Consider the following 20,517-nt stretch of genomic DNA (forward strand, 5'->3'; position numbering starts at 1 on the left):
TTATCCTGAATGCATTCATCTTCCTAAACTCTTGTTAGTTCCAATAGCTTATTTATTTTTCTTTTTTTTTTTTCTTAGCTTATTTATTTTGAGAGAGAGAGAGAAAGAGCGTGAGCAGGGGAGGGGGAGAGACAGAAGGAGGGAGAATTGCAAGCAGGCTCCTGTCAGCATAGAGGTGTATGCACGGCTCAAACCCAGGAACCGTGGGATCATGACCCAAGCCAAAATCAAGAGTCAGACACTTAACTGACTGAACCACCCAGGTGCCCCTCCAATAGTGGTGTTTTTGTTTTTTGTTTTTTGTTTCTTTTTAATTATTTCCCTTGGATCTTGTAGGAAGCCCTATCCATCTATAAATAACGACAATTTTGTCTCTAGCTTTCCAACATTTATGCCCTCATTCCTTTTTTCTGTCTTACTGTATTGGCTGAATCCTTCAGAAAAGCATTAATGGCAAGAAGCATCCTCAATCTTGTAACTACTTTTAATGTGAATACTTTAGTGTTCCATCATGTGCATACTGTTCTGTTTGGTTTCTGACAAATATTCTTTATTGTGTTAAGAAAGTTCTGACAAATATTATTTACTGTGTTAAGAAAGTTTCTTACTTCTTATCTAGAATGGACACTACATTTGTTGTCTAACAAAAATGAGGGTTTTTCTTCTTTATCTTACTAATTTAATGAATTACATTAATAGAATTCCTAATGTTGAGCCATCCTTGCACTCCTAGAATATAAGCCATGGTTGGTACACTAACTAGGATACCAAAACGTAATCATTTTCTTTACTTACACTGTCTTTTTTGGGTTTTGATATTAGGATTATTCCAGCCTCATAAAATAAGTTGGAAACATCTCTTTTCTTTCTAGACTTTGGAAGAGTTTGAATGATAACGGAACAATCCATACCATGAAAGTCCGTTAAAATACAACTTTTGAACCATCGGGCCTATTGGCTTTTTTTTTTTTTTTGGTGGGAAAGGGAGTGTACAGTTTTTTAAAAGTCTTTTTCAATATATATTTATGGTCACTGATCTATTTAAGTTTCGTTCTTCTTTTTTAGTATATTTTAATTTTATATTTTATTGCATTATAAAATTGTTTGATTTTTCTGTTTCTCCCAGACCACAACCTCCTCTAAAGCAAGGGGTCATGATAACTAGCACAACACAGTAAGATATATCCACACATACACACATAATAGATTGGATGTTATAGATATTTTAGATATTCTACATAGATAATATATTAGATGTTCTAGATAGATATGTCTATCATATATCAATGTAAGTGATATGTCTGTCATATAACAACAGAAGTGATGGGGCCAGTAGCATGGAACTGTTTCCCAGTGGAAGTTAGTGTCATGTTCTCTCTATCCCTTAGGCTAACCACATCTCTAGCTCTAGTGAGGATATTCTCAGACTTAAGCACAAAAGAGAAATGCACATGAACCTGAATGATTCAGTCTCAAATAATATCCAAGGTGGCACCCAGGAACAGTACCTTATCATACCCCACTCGTGCAAACGTGAACTGGTACAGCCTTTAGAGAAGGGAATCTAGATCTATAAAACTAATATATATATACCCTTTTACCCAGCAATTCCATGCCTGGAAATTTATCATAGAGAAATCAAAGTGCAAACATAAAGTTGTATAGGGAGACATTGCAGTAGTGTTTATAATGGGGGGAAAAAAACCAGGATGAAGCAAATGTCAAAGAAAGAATAATTGAGTAAAGTATAGCAAATCTATACCACAGAATATTACAGAGCAAATAAAGAAAATGAGTTAGCTTTACACTACTGGACTTAGAAGGATTTATATGACATGATATTAAATGAAAAAAGCAAGAGGCAGAGAAGTAAAACCATTTAAATATGATATGTGTGTGTGTGTGTGTGTGTGTGTGTGTGTGTGTGTGTATTTTCTGTAATCTATATGAGTCTGGAGAAAAGTATGAAACCATATATACCACACTATTAATGTTGGTTTCCTGGGAAGAGATAATAAAGGAAGGGAGTGACATTGCAGATTTTTGTAAAACTTTCTTCCCTGTACCATTGTGTAATGTTAAAAAAAAAATTTTTTTTTAAGGAGAGTGCATTATATACTCAAGAAAAAAAAGTGAATTCTTTTCATTGGATAGAAGAAAAAACACCAAAACACCCACTTCTACCATGGAGGTCGGTGCACGCCCTAACAACTGGATAAGAGCAAGCACATCTTTGAACGTCAGAAGGAAAGCACATCTTCAATAGTGCTTTGCTTCTTCCCACGGCTCACCTGGGCTGCAGTGGCTGCAGTCTGGAGCAGGCGGGACTCTTCCCACAGGCACCGGGCCACAATTCGGGCAATCTCCATTGGCTTCTCCAGATACCTGCTCTGTAGGTGGGAGAGAGAGAATGAAAAGTAGTAGCAGCAGACTAAGGAAATGCGGATCCAATTTTGCTGACTTAAAGCTAACTTCCTCATAGATTGATGAGCATTACATCTACTATATGAAACAATAAAACGAGGGCCTCAGAGCCTGACCCCCACCAGTGGGAGATGAAGGGGCAAACAGGAAAAAGATTATCACAATGAGCCGTACACCTGCAACTGAAGACATGTTAGCCTGAGTCTTTGGACAGTATGTTATCCTGGTCAAAGGCAACAGACTTTGTCTAAGAGTATCCAGTTATGGTCAAACATTTAACTTTAAAAATAAGTCACTGGAGCACCTGGGTGGCTCAGTCGGTTGAGCATCCGACTTCGGCTCAGGTCATGATCTCACGGTTCGTGGGTTCAAGCCCTGTACCAGGCTCTGTGCTGACAGCTCAGAGCCTGGAGCCTGCTTCAGATTCTGTGTGTCTCTCTCTCTGTCCCTCCCCTGCTTGTGCGCGCTCTCTCTCTCTCTCTCTCTCTCTCTCTCTCTCAAAAATAAACATTTTTTTTAAGTTTCTTAAAAAATGAATAAAAATTAAAAAATAAAAATAACTCATCTTCCTACGAAACCACTAGTTACTGATCATGTTATTAACATGCTAACATAATATAATTAACATAACAATCCTAGCATTACCTCAACAGACAAAAGAAGTAGATTTCAGATAAAGATGCTCAAGGGTGGGTATACAGAGGTTTGAGAAAGGGCTACTAGCTTCTCCTTTGATTGAAAGTACCAGATAGGATCTCAATACTTAGCCAAATGAGAAAAGAAATACTTCCTGGACAGAAAGTGAACACCCTACTCTGCGGGGTCAAGTTTCTCATCACACCTGAAGGAACTGCTTGATTCTTCGCAGATTGTGCTGATAGAGAACATTCGATTCCTGTAGGAAACGGCTGTACTGCTGGTCAATCTCACCCAAGAGATTATGAAACACCAAAGTAGCATGTGATTCTTTGCTGGCCGCATATGCCCTAGGAAAAGGAAGAAGGATACAGAATGATTCTGAAACCTACACACACACATGTGCATGCACACGCATAGAAACCACCATCAAGGAGGGTAGAAAACAAGGCAAAGCCGATGCTTTAACCCACTCATCACTTAGATTCACCTTGCTGAGCAACAAGAAATATTATGAATTCAATGATTATTAACAATTATTCCAGATCCCAGTAGCCACTGTCAGAGTCTATACTTATAAAAATATTCAGGTGAAGTGGACAGATATGCTGTTGTGCTTTAAAATTCTTAGCTCTGAGGTCAGATTAGTAGTAGCTAATAAGCAATCCCAGGCTGGCACGGTCTATCTCCATCCTCTCTGCATCATCTCCCTGGCCCCTCACCAAACTCTAGAAAAACTAGGTCACAGGCCGGAATTAAATGAAAATTAATAGGTGGATCTGAACACATTAAAATGAACGAAACAGTCATTGGAATTCTGTGCCATTATCTCCTCTATGAAAGAGTCTATTTCTCTTATCTGTGTCTCTTCCTATAACTAAAAGGGAATCAGAATTATGGGCCCGAATCTCTACCCATGCCAGAACTTTCATTGAGATAAAAAATATTTGTAGCACATGCCTGGAGTGTCAGAACACACAGAGGATCTCACCAAGTCAATGAGATCCAAATCAGCCTTCAAAACATGCACCACCAAGCAGGCTGCTTCAGTGTGCCAAGAGACAGTTGCCCGCACACACTTCTAATACAGAAAACGTTTTTACAAGATCGAGAGTACCTCTTTATCTCCTGATCTCTTTCACCCCACCACCTACACCCCTAAGTTTTTTGATGAAATAGGTAGCACAGAATGAAGCTACAGCACGTTACGTCTCTTGACTCAAACCAAAACCTGACAATTTGGGGAGTTTCTCAGGAAGGACTTACCAATCTTGACTCTCAATCCAAGGGGCCAGAAACTGCCGCAGCTCCATTGGGAAGCTGTCACTGTACAGCTGATGAAGCTGCTCCAGGTACCGTGTGTCGAGCTGCTGTAGCTGATTCCATTGGGCCATCCTGCGGGAGTCAGGGGTCCCAGCTGTAAACCAAAGTGTTCATACGGTCACTGCAAGCCCAAGTAGGAGTCAAAAATCTAGAAACACCCCACCTACCCAACACAGGCATCAGGTCTGCGCTTAGGAATAAAAGATGCTTTGGAAAGGACCCTGCGTGTTTCTCCCCGTGTACAACAATACGTACACATTCACAGTCTCTAACTCTGGAACCACGTCGCAACTTCTTATTGGCTAGGATGTCAAGGTCAGCATGGCCTCTGCCAAGTTCCAGAATCCATTATCTACCAGAAATATGTGAAGCTGAAAAATTACATAACTTCCAGGTTTCCACTTCCTCATCAGAGGAAGAGATCCTAATTTCTATTTCTCATGGTTGTTGAGATATTTCCAAAGAACCCAGCCCAGTGCCTGGCACACAACAGATGCTGAACAGATGTTAGCTCCTTCCTTTCCACCCAGTCCCCCCTTTTCAGTGGGTGAACTGGAAGGAATATACACCAAACCCTAAACTAAAACCAAAATGCGGAATGTGGCTGCTCAGGGAGGACGGAGAGCAAAACTCAAGGAATACAGGTTTAAAAGTATAAGCAAGGACCTGCCTGGGATTCTCCCACTCAATGGAAAGTAATTTTGTTTTGAAAGTTCTCATTCCGGGATGAGAAAGAAGAGATGCTAAATACCAGGCATACAAGTTTTGTCCCCAGGCATACAAGCTCATGAATACACCAGGGAAATGCTCAGGTATGAGAAACCAACCTGGCTAATCACCTTTAGTTCTCTTTCTGAATAGCTTGGGTCATGGAAATATCTTTTTTTTTTTCAAAAAAATTTTTAATGTTTGTATTCATTTTTGAGACAGAGAGAGACAGAGCATGAGCAGGGGAGGGGCAGAGAGAGAGGGAGACACAGAATCCAAAGCAGGATCCAGGCTCTGAGCTGTGAGCACAGAGCCTGACGCGGGGCTCAAACTCATGGACTGTGAGATCATGACCTGAGCCGAATTCAGACGCTTAACCAACTGAGCCACCCAGGCGCCCCCCCCCCCTTTTTTTTTTGAGAGAGAGAGTGCAAAAGCAGGTATTGGGGCAGAGGGAGGGGGAAAGACATAATCTTAAGCAGGCTCCATGCCTAGTGCAGAGCTGGACAAGGGCTCTATGCAACGACCATGACATCATGACTTGAACCAAAATCAAGAGCTGGACACTCAACCAACTGAGCCACCCAGGCACGCCATGGAAACATTAGTACAGACGAGCAATCTTAAGAAGTTGTAAAAATGACTATAAGTAATAGCCAAAGAGTAACATATGTACAGATCAAAGTATACTGAGATGGTTCTCTGGGATTGTGAGAACATTTAATGAAAGACTGAAGGCACACAAACATGTACACTTATCCAGAGTTCTTTATTTATTTCTCAGAGGAGGCATGAAGAAGCACCCTTATAACTGCCCCTTTCATAAAAATTATGGAGTCAGGGCACCTGAGTGGCCCAGTCAGTTAAGCATCCAACTTTGGCTCAGGTCATGACCTCACGGTTTATGAGTTTAAGCCCCACACTGGGCTCTGTGCTATTAGTGCAGAGCCCATCTTGGATCCTGTCTGTGTCTCCTCCCTCCCTCCTTCTCTCTCTCTCTCTCTCTCTCTCTCTCTCTCTCTCTGCCCCTCCCCCACTCACTCTCATTCTCTCTCTCTCTCTCTCAAAAATAAACATAAATAAACAAATGAATATTTAAAAAATCATAAAAATTACAGAGCAAACTGGTAACAAAACCAATACGTCTTGGGGTGCCTGGGTGGTTCAGTTGGTTGAGCGTCCAACTTCGGCTCAGGTCACGATCTCACACCTCGTGGGTTCGAGCCCCGCGTCGGGCTCTGTGCTGACAGCTCGGAACCTGGAGCCTGCTTTGGATTCTGTGCCTCCCTCTCTCTCTGCCCCTAACCCACCTGCATTCTGCCTCTGTCTCTCTCAAAAATAAAAATTAAAACAAAACAAAACAAAAAACCAATAGGTCTTCTGTTCCCCAAGTAGCAAGTATAATGGTAGCTAAGTGGTTCAGGATCAGGTTTTCGTACAGAAACTAAGAGGCCTGTGCTGCAGGTTCCTTCCCACTTTTGTGGGAACACACACAGAATAACCCGCCTGCTACTGCCAGGGTGCAGGATCCCAAAGGTGCCATCAACTGTCAAGCTCTCAAGCATACATTCAGGAAAGCACAGGCAGGACCTTCCCAGTGGTCTTTTTTTTTTTTTTTTTTAATTTTTTTTAACATTTATTTATTTTTGAGACAGAGACAGAGCATGACGGGGGAGGGGCAGAGAGAGGGAGACATAGAATCCGAAACAGGCTCCAGGCTCTGAGCTGTCAGCACAGAGCCCGACGTGGGGCTCGAACTCACGGACCGCAAGATCATGACCTGAGCCGAAGTCACCGCTTAACCGACTGAGCCACCCAGGCGCCCCCCGCAGTGGTCTTTTATACTGAACAATGAACAATCTAAGGAACACCATCCAAAAGAGATGTAATGCAAGCCACATATAGAATCTTGGATTTTCTAGTAGCCATATTAAAAAACTAAAAAGAAACAAGTAAATTAAAATTTTTTAAATTGTTTATTTATTTTTTTTTTTGAGAGAGAGACAGAACGCAAGTGGGGGAGGGGCAAAGAGAGGGAGAGACATGGAATCCGAAGCAGGCTCCAGGCTCTGAGCTGTCAGCACAGAGCCCAATGTGGGGCTCAAACTCACAGAGAGTGAGATCATGACCTGAGCTGAAGCTGGACACTTAACCAACTGAGCCACCCAGGCGCCCCACAAGAGCATGAAACTCTTGATCTCAGGCTTGTGAGTTCAAGCCTCGTGTGGGGCACAGGCTTACTTAAAAAAATAATAAATAATAAAATTAAAAACACTTAAAAATATATAGTATATATATACATATCTATGTAGATATATACATAGGTATATATATCTACGTAGATATATATAGACATACATATCTATCTACATAGAGTATAAAATGTTATCACTTCAACATATAACTGCACAAAAATTAAAGAGATACTTTACATTCTTCCTCTGGTACTGACTTCTCTAAATCCGTTGTGTGCTTTACACTTATAGCACAGACCTGAGGTATTTCCCTCCTCATGTACCAAGGGCTTAAATTCCACTGATGAAAAAATTCAATAAAGCAAAGAGATGAGAATTTCAGAATGAGATATTTGCCCCAATCAGACCAATACGTTTCCATCAATAAATTCAATTTTCCAACAGCATTAGAGGGGAGTTAAGTAAGTTTCCTGGGTGCTTGGGAATTTTTTTTTTTTTCGACACGATGTCTTCTATCCTCTTAGGAACCTCCCAAACACGTTCATCTACCATGCCTTTGCGGTTGCCCCTCTCCTGGCCACCCCCAAGACCAACCTGCCACAGGACAGATGCTGCTTGGGCAGTGGTACATGTATACCAACCACTGGCTGGAATGAAAGGGGTAGCTGAGGCATTATAACCGTGGCGTGTGTCACCCTCAATAAGAAATCAAAGGCCATTAGAATTCTCTTACAATATTCACATTAGGGCCGAGTTAAAATCTGCCTCAGAACTGAAAGTGTCAAGATCTGCCTTATGTTTCTCAGGACGTGATCTGCATAGAAATCTGTATATGTCAATTTATGTAGAGTCTACTGCACACAAATGTGTTGAAACTCTAGATTTGCATTAATACAATATGGTGGCCACTAGCCACATGTGGCTACTGAGCACTCAAAATGTGGCTAGTTCAAACTGAGATATATACTGTAAGTGTAAAATGTACAGTGGGTTTTGAAGACTTAATACAAAAAAAAAAGAATGTAAAATATCTCACTAATGTTGGGGCGCCTGGGTGGCTCAGTCGGTTAAGCGTCCGACTTCAGCTCAGGTCACGATCTCGCGGTCCGTGGATTCGAGCCCTGCGTCGGGCTCTGTGCTGACAGCTCAGAGACTGGAGCCTGCTTCCAATTCTGTGTCTCCCTCTCTCTCTGCCCCTCCCCCGTTCATACTCTGTCTCTCTCTGTCTCAAAATAAATAAACGTTAAAAAAAAAAATTTAAAAAAAATATCTCACTAATGTTGAAATGATAATATCTTGGATGTACTGGGTTAAATAAAATATATTATTAAAATTAATTTCACTAAATCTTTCTACTTCTAATGTGGCTACTAGAAAATTTAACATTACAGGGGCACTTGGGTGGCTCAGTCTGTTAAGCGGCCGACTTCGTCTCAGGTCACGATCTCACAGTTTGTGAGTTCGAGCCCTGCACCAGGCTCTGTGCTGACAGCTCAGAGCCTGGAGCCTGCTTCAGATTCTGTCTCCCTCCCTCTCTGCCCCTCCCCCGCTCATTTCTGTCTCTCTCTCAAAAATAAACAAACATTAAAAAAAATTTTTTTTAATTAAAAAGAAAATTTAACATCACATATGTGACTTGCATTCTATTTTTTTGGATACTGCTTTTCTTGTGTAACCAAAAAGCTATAGTTTTCCTAATAAAGGATTTAAAGAAATAGACAACTTTTTTTTTTTTTTTTTTTTAAGTACACTCTATCCCAATGTGAGACTTGAACTCCCAACACTGAGATCAAGAGTTGCCTGCTCTACAGACTGAGCCAGCCAGGGACGCCTAGACACTCACTTTTTATAAAATTCAGTGTTATAAATTGACAAAAAATAGACTAATTATTTAATTGCTTATCTTGGATACAAATGTAGAGCCATCACAGTCTATTCCCTGATGTTCCATGTTAGAGCCACAAAGCAACATCCCATCACACCTGCTCAATTAGAGATGAATGTTGAGGTCGCACATGAATGTCTGCATTTTCAAACCATTAAAAAAATTACAAGTTCTTGAAAACTGCCCAATTCATCTCAAGTCCACAACTCAGAGGGGTTTTTGTTGTTGAGGTTTTGGTTTTAGTGGGGAGACAACACAAATGGGATATAGTTAAGTAGTACAATAATTATGTCATTACTTAGACCAGAAACCAGTTACTAGTTTTTTCCCATAAAATTGAAGCAAAAATGACTGACGTTATGCTCTGCTTCTTAGTCTAATCACTCTAGGTAATATCGTAATAGCTATCCTATTTTTTTTTTTTTAAATATGGAATGCTTCACGAATTTGCGTGTCATCCTTGCACAGGGGCCATGCTAATCTTCTCTGTATCGTTCCAATTTTAGTATATGTGCTGCCGAAGCGAGCACTCCTATTTTTTTTTTTAATCAATGTAAATTGAAGGCAGAGAGCAGGTAGTATTTTTAAGGAGAACATGGGCAAAGAGTCAAATAGTGCTGATCTCCTTACAGGCTGCTTAGCTGCAAACCCTATTTCATTAACAGCAGCTACAGGGCAATCAGCCCACATGCTCTTCATAAGAATTGCATATCCTTAAGAGATCACTAGCCAGATTGTCTATGAAAACCATTGCCAACTAGCTTGTGGCAACTGTTTTACTGGAAAAAGTTTTACAAGAGCCGACTTTATTTCACAATCTCAGTTCTGGTTTTTCAAATCACAAATTAATCTAAAGAGCTCCATGTAAGGTCTAACTAAAGTGTTTCTCATCTGCAGAATAGGGGGAAGCCTGTGATTTAATAACCACTTTCACTGAACAGCAGGACACACAGAAAATGATTTGCACAATTTGAATGCCAAGTATCATTCTGGGTGCACAGGAGAGAAATGAGTTCATTCCATACAGGGGCTGGCTTAGGGCATGACATGGGGCGTCGTTCTCCCAAGGTGTAAGTGCTAAGTTTAGGTTAGCAGACAGGAGGTGCCAGCATAGGAGGGGAACCTCAGTGTGATCGTGTTCTCTACAACTTTAGAGAAAAGAAAAATAAAAATGAAACAGTAAGTCACCAAAGACTTTCCGGACTTTTCAAAACAGGAATTTCTCAACCCCTTGGGGATAACTTACCAACAAGTCATAAAGCAAACAGCTATTGTCTAATGGGGAACTTATTACTGTAAAGATCACTAAAAAGTTTATCCAAAGTCACAGTTCTCATTTATGTACTGCATTCTAAGGAAACCAAGAGATGTGTTGAGAAACACAAATCAGGACTGCTTACGAAAGGGATTCATTACATCACTATATAAAACTTCGTTTTAAATTCAGATTTGCAGTTCACATCCATGCACCAGTGCGTTTATGACAGGGGCAGTGGAGTGAGGGGCCAAAGTGAGGAGACAAAACCCAGGGGCATACAACAATCCAAAACAGAAAGTGATCTAAAGATAATTTCTGTTCCACCTTGCAATGTGTCACAAGATTCTCCTTTGGGTGTTAGCCACAATCTATGTTCGAAATACCTATATTATAAATAGAGCATAGACATATTTTATTGGTTGCCTATTCTAACATCCTCTTTGCTGTTAGAAAAGGCCAGTGACTAAGGCAACCAAAGTGTAAAGTAACAGAAATCCAACAGATAAAATCACCCAGGGGCGCCTGGATGGCTCATCCAACTCTTGGGTTTGGGTTCAGGTCATGATCTCATGGTTCGTGGGTTTAAGCCCTGTGTCGGGCTCCACACTGACAGTGCAGAGCCTGCTTGGGATTCTCTCTCCCTCTCCCTCTCTAAAATAAATAAAATAAACATTAAAAAAAAAAAAACTTAAGGGGGAAAAAAAAAAGATAAAATCACCCATATCCTACCATCCCACTCTCCAGAACTACAATTGCCATGTTCATGTAATACCTTTTAACCTACTCAGAGTGTGTATATATTTTCTCTCTTCTAAAATATTAGGGGTGGGGTGCCTAGTAGGTGGGGTGGCTCAGTAGGTTAAATATCCAACTCTTGATCTCAGCTCAGATCTTGATCTCAGGGTCATCAGTTTAAGCCCTGTATTAGACTCCACACTGGGCATGAAGCCTACTTTGAAAATTAATTAATTAACTAATTAATTAAAATATAAGGGGTACCTAGCTGGCTTAGTCGGTGGAGCATACAACTCTTGATCTCAAGGTTGTAAATTCGAGCCCCACATTGGGCTAGAGATTACTTAAAAATAAATCTTAAAATATTAGGACCATTGTAATTTTACAGCTTTATATTCCCTTTTAATTTTTTAAAATTTGTATATATGTATAGAGAGAGAGAGCATGTGAGTGGGGGAGGAGGCAGAGGCAGAGGCAGAGAGGGAAAAAGGGAAGGGGAGGGGAAGAGGGAGGGGGAGGGAAGGGAGAGAGGGAAAGAGGGAGGGAGAGAGAGAGGGAGGGAGGGAGGGAGAGAGGGAGGGAGACGGAGAGGGACAGAGAGAGAGAGAGAGAGAGACAGAGACAGAGACAGAGACAGAGAGAATCCCAAGCAGGCTCCATGCTTAGCACAGAGACTGACAAAGGGCTCAATCTCACAACTGCGATATCACGACCTGAGCCCAAAATCTGGAGTCAGACACTCAACCGACTGAGACACCCAGGCACCCCACAGAGCCTACATTTAAATATTACAACTTTAGGGTGCGTGGGTGGCTCAGTCATTTAAGCGTTCAACTTCGGCTCAGGTCATGTTCTCGCCATTTGTGGGTTCAAGCCTTGCATCGGCTCTGTGCTGACAGCTCAGAGCCTGGAGCCTGCTTCAGATTCTGTGTCTCCCTCTCTCTCTGCCCTTCCCCTGGTCAGACTCTGTCTCTCTGTCTCTCAAAAATAAATGAATGTTAAATTTTTTTTTAATATTACAGCTTTACCTATTTAACCATTTGTAATTTAACTATTCATAATTACCTTAGACATTAAGACTCTGGAATTTCAAATTAGAAAAAGATAATTCAAAATAAGTATGCTTGTATAGTAAACATATAATATCGTTGCTTACAAATCCAAATAGTACCTTTATAAGGTAGAAGATCAAGTGTTTGCCTTTATAATAAGTTTATATATAAATCTAATTTTAATTTCCTTAAAAGACAAAATATTAACAGCTGAGTGCCCAATCCAACTACACCTATTGTAATATTCAAATATATTTAGTTACAAATAATAGGATTTGCTTTAAAGTCAGAAACCAACTCTTCCTTGTAAAAATGGACACTGAGATCTAAAAGAATGTGAATTATAGTTCCCTACTAACGTGACAAATTTGAGTATATAGAAGAAGTACTAAATTACTGGGGAGGAGAACTCAGAAAAGTGAGAAAAAGGACAATTTTTTTATTAAAAATTTTTTTTAATGTTTATTTATTTTTGAGAGAGAGACAGAGCATGAGCAGGACAGGGGCAGAGAGAGAGGGAGACACAGAATCTGAAGCAGGCTCCAGGCTCCGAGCTGTCAGCAGAGAGCCTGATGTGGGGCTCGAACTCACAGACCGTGAGATCATGACCTGAGCTGAAACCAAGAGTCAGACGCTCAACAGACTGAGCCACCCAGCTGCCCTATATCATCCAGTCATCTTTGACAAAAGGATTCCGAGAACTATGAATTACCAAGGTCTCCAGTTATTTCAGATCTAGTAAGTGTCAAGGAATTTCTTTCTTTTTTTTTTTTTTTGATGTTTCTATTTATTTCTGAGACAGAGAGAGACAGAGCATAAGCCGGGGAGGGGCAGAGAGACAGGGAGACACAGAATCAGAAGTAGGCTCCGGGCTCCAAGCTGTCAGCACAGACCCCGATGCGAGGCTCGAACTCACAAACCGTGAGATCACTACCTGGGCTGAAGTCAGTCGCTCAACCGACTGAGCCACCCAGGCGCCCCTCTTTTCTTTTTTTTTTTTTTTTTTAAGTTTATTTATCTATTTTGAAAGACAAAGACAGCACAAGCAAGGAAGGGTCAGAGAGAGAGAATCCCAAGCAGGCTCCATGCTGCCAGCATGGAGCCAAACACAGGGCTTGAACCCATGAACCTCCAGATCATGATCTGAGCCGAAACCAAGAGTCAGAAGCTCAACCAAACGTGCCACCCAGGTGCCCCAGTGTCAAAGAATTTTTTAAAAATGGACGTATTCTCCATACTTGATTTGGGATCGGCACCATATTTGATCACAAATATCTCAGATGAAAGGCGCAACAATATAAACATAATTCCCTCTAAACTGAAAGTAACACAATTAGACAAGCTTCATCAATTACTCAGTACTCAGTTTATGGTTGAGGCTGCCCGATCACAGGTCTGAGCTCTGGATAAAAACCACAAAACAGACCAAATGTGTGCGTCACTTGGTGACACTTCCACTCCCCCAACCAGACAGACTCCTCCGAGGCAGGGTGGTGTGAGGTCAAGCACAACGGGAGGCTCTGACACTGGATGGGCCTGGGTGCAAACCCTGCCTGCCATTTTATCAGCTATTTCTTTTAAAGACATTACTTGACTACTGAACAGGCTTTTTCTTCAGTAAAATGGGGAAGGACCGCTCTTTTGGAAGACTTACAAAAGTTAAAAAAAAAAAAAAAGAAAAACAAATAAATAACAATGGCTTTAAAGCATGTCCCCCATGTGTTGCTGGGGGCACAGTAGTGCTGGCTTTTTCCTTCCTCCCACAACATTCCTTTCATGGGTACTTCTTAGGCTAAATCCACTTCCTCAATGCCCTGGGGAACAGATTAATGTATCAGATTAGCCATGTTAAATAATAAAGTCAGTTTACCTTGCCATGTCAAATGCATGCATTTTAATGGGTCTTTGTGTCCTATGCTGAGGGAGGGAGTTTGTAACACTGTGATTTAGTGTAAGTATGTAACAGGAGAAAAGAGAGGGTCCCCGTGGTTCTTTGATCAAGTTATCTCCTTACATAGTTCACCTAAGGATAGCTCCAGGTCCTAAAAAGACTAAAGGTGAAAACAACTTTGTGATATCCAAATGAAAGAAAAAGATAGAAAGTAAGAACCTTGGTTTAAGAGCAGGCCAAATAACCAATGACTATCACTAAATTTATATGGCACTTACTATGTTCCAGGCACTGTTTTAAGCACTTGCCATCTATTTATTTACTCATTTCATCCTCACGACAACTCTGTGATCTAGATATATTTGTATCCCCATTTTATAGAGGAGGAAACTAGGTACAGAATTTTAAGTGATTTACCCAAGATCATACAGGTAGTCATGGCACAGAGCTGGAACCCTAATCCACATAGTCCGTTTTCAGAATTCCTGCTCTTCACCATCAGCCCAGAGTGGGAGTTTTCATTGATTCTTAAGTAACCCATGAGTCAATCATGATATCAAGCCAATGTGATCCTATGGTTTTGTTTTAAGTAAGCTGTCTGCCCAACACGGGACTTGAACTCAAAACCCTGAGATCAGGAGTCACATGATCTACCAACTGAGCCAGCCAGGTACCCCCATCTTACGGTATTTTAAACAGGCATATACAGTGTTTGAATGAAAGAATCTATCCATCCCATTGTAAGTGGCCCGCATCTAGAATGAATCTCTAATTACATCACAATTTAAACGGTGCACTAAGAAACAAGCACATTCAGAGCTGGCGATCAGTGTGGGGAGTCCGAGAACTTGAATGTTTTGCCCAGTAAGAAGACTTGGGGAACAGGAAGTGGGGTTCCAAGAGGGTAAGACAATTACAGAAGTTTGGATCTTCGATACGTGGAGATCTGTACGTGAAAGGGTGAAACACTTCAGAGCCAATCTGCTTCCTCGTTAACACCTACCCCAGATCCTGCCCTCTGGAGTATGCCCTCTGCCAACAGAGGTTCCCGACCCTGGCTGCAGATCAGAATTACAAGAGCAATTTTTTTTTCTTTGAAAGTAGAGGTGCCTGGGAAATCAAACCAGATTTGTCAAAGTGGAATCACTGAGGCAGGGATCCACGTTTTGCTATTTAACATCTCTCGGATGATGCTAACGTGTGGCCACTTTGAGAACCCTGGAACGAGAGCAGGGATCAGGGTTCAACTCTGGAATCACCTGAGCGGCTTTCAGAAGCCAGCTGCTGGCCCTTACTCCGGATGTACTGAATAATAATCTCCAGGCCTGGGATCCAGGCAGTTGTAATGAAGCAGAACACTGCAGTGACTGTATAAAGCCTGTGGCATGAGATGAGGTTGGAGAAATATGAACCCTTGTCCAGGGGCAATAAGGAAGTCTGAAAAGTTTTAGGCAGACTGGTGACAATTTGATTTATATTTCAGAAAGATCCCTCAGGCTGCCATAATCAAGGTGAGATTTGGCAGTGGCAGCAGCCTCAAAGCTGTTTTGAGGTGGACGTCTTCCAGAGATATTAAAGAGGGAGGTGGGAGGGGGGGTTGGTGACTGTCTCAAGGGCAAAGGTGACCCAGACAAAGGGAGGAGTAAGGGACAACCTTCCAGGTTCCTGCGGCCTTTGGTGTTCAAATGCAGGTTAAATGTCCACCCTGAGAAATGTCGCAGCAGTCACTCTGACGCTGGGAGAGCCACGGGGCTGGGTGGCCTCCAAAGACTATTCGGTCTGTAAATTACAATCAGGCTCCATCCCCTCAAGACATTAAGATTGCTGCAACCCAAGGGGCGCCTGGGTGGCGCAGTCGGTTAAGTGTCCGACTTCAGCCAGGTCACGATCTCGCGGTCCGTGAGTTCGAGCCCCGCATCAGGCTCTGGGCTGATGGCTCAGAGCCTGGAGCCTGCTTCCGATTCTGTGTCTCCCTCTCTCTCTGCCCCTCCCCCGTTCATGCTCTGTCTCTCTCTGTCCCAAAAATAAATAAACGTTGAAAAAAAATAAAAAAAAAAAAATAGAAAAAAAAAGATTGCTGCAACCCAAGAATAAATGCTTTGGGGGAAGTAGCACAATGCTATTTAACAGAAAGGGTCTGGGGCTTGTACTCTGACGCACAAACTCTCCCATTCCCCGCCCAGAAAAGGAGTCAGGAAGGGAAAAGAAAATCAGCCAGAAAGCTCAGAGCCAAAACACACATGGGCCATGATGAGAGCTTCTGACTGTCTCCCTGCATGTGCTTGCTTGCCACCAGTCCATTTTCCACATCTGATCTGAACACTCCCCTACGTTAAACCCCTCTGATGACTTTGCATTGTTCTTGGGCCGAGAAACAAAATATGTAAAATCAAAGCAGACCAGCGTTGTGCTTCCAGCACGGATCCAGGTGCCCCCACTTAGGTGTGTGGGAGCAAGTGGCAGCCAGTTAGCCTCCCTGAGCTTCAGTTTCCTCACCTGTGAGAAAGGACAGACAACAGGACGTCACAGGATCACCGTAAGGACTAAATGACTCAATGTGTAGAAGCACTTAAGACACAGCTGGCACAACATGTTAAGTGTCTGTGTTATTAATGTGACCGATGGCCTGGTGAGCCCTGTCTTTCTTGCCTCGGCTGGCCCCAGCCTGCTGGCTGAGCTCCCGGCGCTCGCTCTGCTCTTCTTGTAGCTGCTCAAAAACACCAAGACGCCCCTCACCCCCCACCGGACCCTCCTTCTATCCCTGCCGCCGCCGGGGACCCGAACACCAGGACTCCATAACGGACGCGTAACCACCACCGCTGGATGCCAGCTCCACGAGAGCAGGAAGAGCCTTGGCTGCTGCCCAGTAGCGTGTTCTCCCCCACACCCCCCAGCATCCAGCACAGTGCCCGGCTCGTGACAGGTACTCCAAAAACACGCACCGAATGAATAAACCGCGGGGATATTATCTCTCTGTTGAATCAGCCAGATTCTCCCAGGCGAGGACACTGCATCTAGGAAGAGTTATTCTGAGGGCCAGGCCAACCAACCTCAAGATCAAAAGTCGCGTGCTTTACTGACTGAGCCAGTCAGGCACCCCAATTTTCATTTTTATTTTTTTTTAAAAAGTTTTTGAATGTTTTATTTTTGAGAGAGAGAGAGCGAGCGAGAGAGAGCGTGAAAGGGCGGGCCTATGCCAGCCGACTCCATCTTGTTCTGTGTCCTTCACCTTGACCACACCTCCTCCCCTTGAGTAAACCCTCCCTCACCTGCCTAACAGGACTCGGACCCTTCCCCAGGACCCTTCCCCAGCCAATCGGCTGAGGCCATAGCCATTACCTTACCAACTGCCCCAGGCCCCAATAAAACCTTTGTCCTTTTGAAACTCGCTCTCTTTCCCTGGTATCTCACCGCTGCTGCGTCGGTGCAGGTAGGGGATTGAGCTCGAGCTAGCTCGAATAAAGGCTCTTTGCTTTTGCATCGGACTCGGCTCCCTAGTGGTCTTTGGGGATCATGAATTCTGGGCATAACAAGCGCGAGCATGAGTGGGGAAGGGAAGAGGGAGAGGGAGACACAGAATCTGAAGTAGAGTCCAGGCTCTGAGCTGTCAGCACAGAGCCCGATGCTGGGCTCGAACCCACAAACCATGAGATCATGACCTGAGCTGAAGCCGGACGCTTAACCAACTGAGCCGCCCAGGTGCCCCTATTATATATTTTATTTAAAGTAGGCTCCACGCCCAATGTGGGGCTTGAACTCAAAACCCCGAGATCAAGAGTTGGATGCTCTACCGACTGAGCCAGCCAGGAGCCCTCTGCCAACTCTTTAAAACAGAAAGAATATAGTCCTTGAGAAACAACTGGATTGGGCAAGCAAAGTGTCATGTCAAAATTTCCAGGCTTGAGGGCAACTGAAGGGAGAAGAAGCGCAAGAGGCTGGTAGAAGCCTGTGGGTATTGTATCTTTGGACAAAGCCCCAATTACAAAGTCAGAAAAGCATCCACTGATCTGGAATGCTATGTAAGTTATTAATATTCTTCAAAGACAGGAAATTGAAATAAACCAGAGAAAGGGAGCTTAAATTTCTGAATCTCGGTATCACAGACCCATAATATAGCTCACTACTTACTGGAGAGAAGCAAGAACCTTTTCCCAAGTTTGTTCAGGCCACTTCCCCTAAAGAGATATTAAGGTAATCCTGGTCACTTAGTACGCAGCAATGCACCACTGGGGCTGACAACACACATCCATGGATCCTGGGTTGGAACTCCTTCCTTCAAAGTTACTGTGGTTTAGGGCAGAACCTCAAATTCAAAGGGCATTTGTGGTGGTTATAAAACACGGCCCTAATTTCTTTAATACTCCTCCAATTGAGACAAGGGGTCTTTGTCCCCTCCCCTTGAATCTGGCCAAGGCCACGACTGCTCCAACCAACAGAGTACAACAGAAGTGTCGATATGCAACTTGCAAGCCTCCCGTCCGATTCTCTTAGAAGGCTCGTTCCCCAGAACCCAGCCAACACCCTGTGAGAAGTCCAAGGCAGGAGAGGCCACGTGAAGGCATTTGGTCTGCAGTCCCAGCTGAGATGAGCCTTTGACTCATCCCAGCCTGGGCATCAGATCTGTGGGTGAAGCAGCCTCCGGATGATGGCTGCCCTGGACATTCAAGGCAGCTGTGGACCCAGACACTGTGCAGCAAAGACAGCCACCCCTGCTGTGCCTATCTGAATTTCTGCCCACGGCATCCGTGGACGTAACAAAATGGTCGGGGCTCTGTGCCACTGAATCTGAAGGGGGTTATTGCATTTGATAACCACAGCAACATCTTTACTAACACAGTGATAGAATACCATGTTTACGGAGTCTATCTTCCATGAGGAAAAGAGTTTGCGGGTTTTTTTATTCTAATTTTTTAAAATATATAATTTCCATCCAAATTAGTTAGCATATAGTGCAACAATGATTTCAGCAGTAGATTCCTTAGTGCCCCTTACCCATTTAGCCCATCCCCCCTCCCCCAACCCCTCCAGTAGCCCTCAGTTTGTTCTCCATATTTACAAGGCAAAGAGTTTGCAGTGTTAAAGGAAAAGGCTTCACTGTTAAAACTAGTTTAATAGTAAACCCCTTCTCTCTCTGTGCACTCACTCTCCATCTACAAATTGACAATCCCCAAGTTTACATCCCCAGCCCTATCCTCTCTCACGAGCTCCAGTCTTATACCTGACTGCCTATTCAGCATCTCCACTTGGATCTAAAGAGCACCCCAAACCAACCTCCTCATTAAAGACCTCTCCCGGCCAGCTTCCCCATTTTCGCAAATGACAACTCCATTTTTGCATGGGCTCAGGCCACAAACCTTGAAAATAAGCCTTGGGGCGCCTGGGTGGCTCAGTCTGTTAAGCATCGGACTCTTGGTTTCAGCTCAGGTCATGATCTCACAGTTTGCGAGTTTGAGCCCCGCGTCAGGCTCTGCACCACTAGTGTGGAGCCTGCTTCAGATTCTCTCTCTCTCTCTCTCTCTCTCTCTCTCTCTCTCTCTCTCTCTCTGCCTGTCCTGTGCTCTCTCTTTCTCTCTCAAAATAAATAAATAAACGTTTTAAAAAAAAAAGAAAAAGAAAAGAAGCCTTGATTCCAACCTCTCTCCTCTTCCTCTTCCTTCCAACATCCAATCCATTAACAAATCCTGTTGGCTCTACTTTCAGAATGTATCTAGAAGGTGAGCATCTCTCACCATCTCCTCTGCTGCTACAATCTTAATCTGAGCCAATGTCACTTCTCACCTAGCCCACCTCCTACCTCGCTGCCACCATGTGCTAAATTCCTAACTGGTCTTGGTGTGCTCACCCTTGTCCCTCCGCAGTCTAATCTCCACATTACAGATCCTTTCAAGAGAGAAGTCCTATCATTCCATTCTTCTGTTCAAAGCCCACTCAGAAAAAAATCCAAACCCCTACTTCAGCCCACCAGACGACCCATTTCGCTCCTGAAGGCCTCTCTGACCTCCTTTCCCACTGCTCTCCCCTTTGCCCACACTGGCCCCCTTTCTACTTCTGGAACATACCATGCCTGCCTGGAAAGCTCTTTCCCTGGACTACTATGTGGCTCGCTCTCTGACCTCACTCACACCTCTGCACAAAACATCCCTTCACACCACTCCATGGAAGAGAGCACATCTACCCCGGCTGAGTTTTTCTTCACGGTACTCGACAGCCTCCAACATACCACGTGTTTTTTATCTCCTTCCGCCACCGCCTGCTAGGGGATGTGAGCTGCACAAGAGCAAAGACTCTCTTTTGCTCACTGCTACCTCCCCAGTACCTACAGGATGTTCAAACATCTGTTGACTAAATGAATGAAAATTATATGTGTGTGTGTGTGTGTGTGTGTGTGTGTGTTTTAATCTGCAACATTC

General features: G+C 43.2%; 1 protein-coding gene and 1 non-coding gene across 6 annotated transcripts in view; both read right to left on the reverse strand.

Moving 5' to 3' along the window:
* The window catches only part of STAT3 (signal transducer and activator of transcription 3), a 69,902-nt gene that overhangs the window by 27,758 nt on the left and 21,627 nt on the right, over positions 1–20,517 (reverse strand). For all 5 annotated transcript variants that reach the window (XM_006940361.5, XM_006940359.5, XM_006940360.5 and 2 more), the window contains 3 exons: positions 4,327–4,477; positions 3,266–3,410; positions 2,292–2,390 (listed from right to left, as the gene is read on the reverse strand). In XM_006940361.5, the coding sequence (XP_006940423.1) occupies positions 2,292–2,390; positions 3,266–3,410; positions 4,327–4,454 (372 nt within the window). In that variant the 5' untranslated portion in view covers positions 4,455–4,477. The remainder of the gene's footprint in view (positions 1–2,291; positions 2,391–3,265; positions 3,411–4,326; positions 4,478–20,517) is intronic.
* Positions 9,595–9,701, reverse strand: LOC123382148. Its single transcript, XR_006590086.1, has one exon. It is a non-coding gene; the product is annotated as a U6 spliceosomal RNA (small nuclear RNA).

Source organism: Felis catus, chromosome E1 (genome assembly GCF_018350175.1).
Source record: "Felis catus isolate Fca126 chromosome E1, F.catus_Fca126_mat1.0, whole genome shotgun sequence".
Lineage (NCBI taxonomy): Eukaryota > Metazoa > Chordata > Mammalia > Carnivora > Felidae > Felis > Felis catus.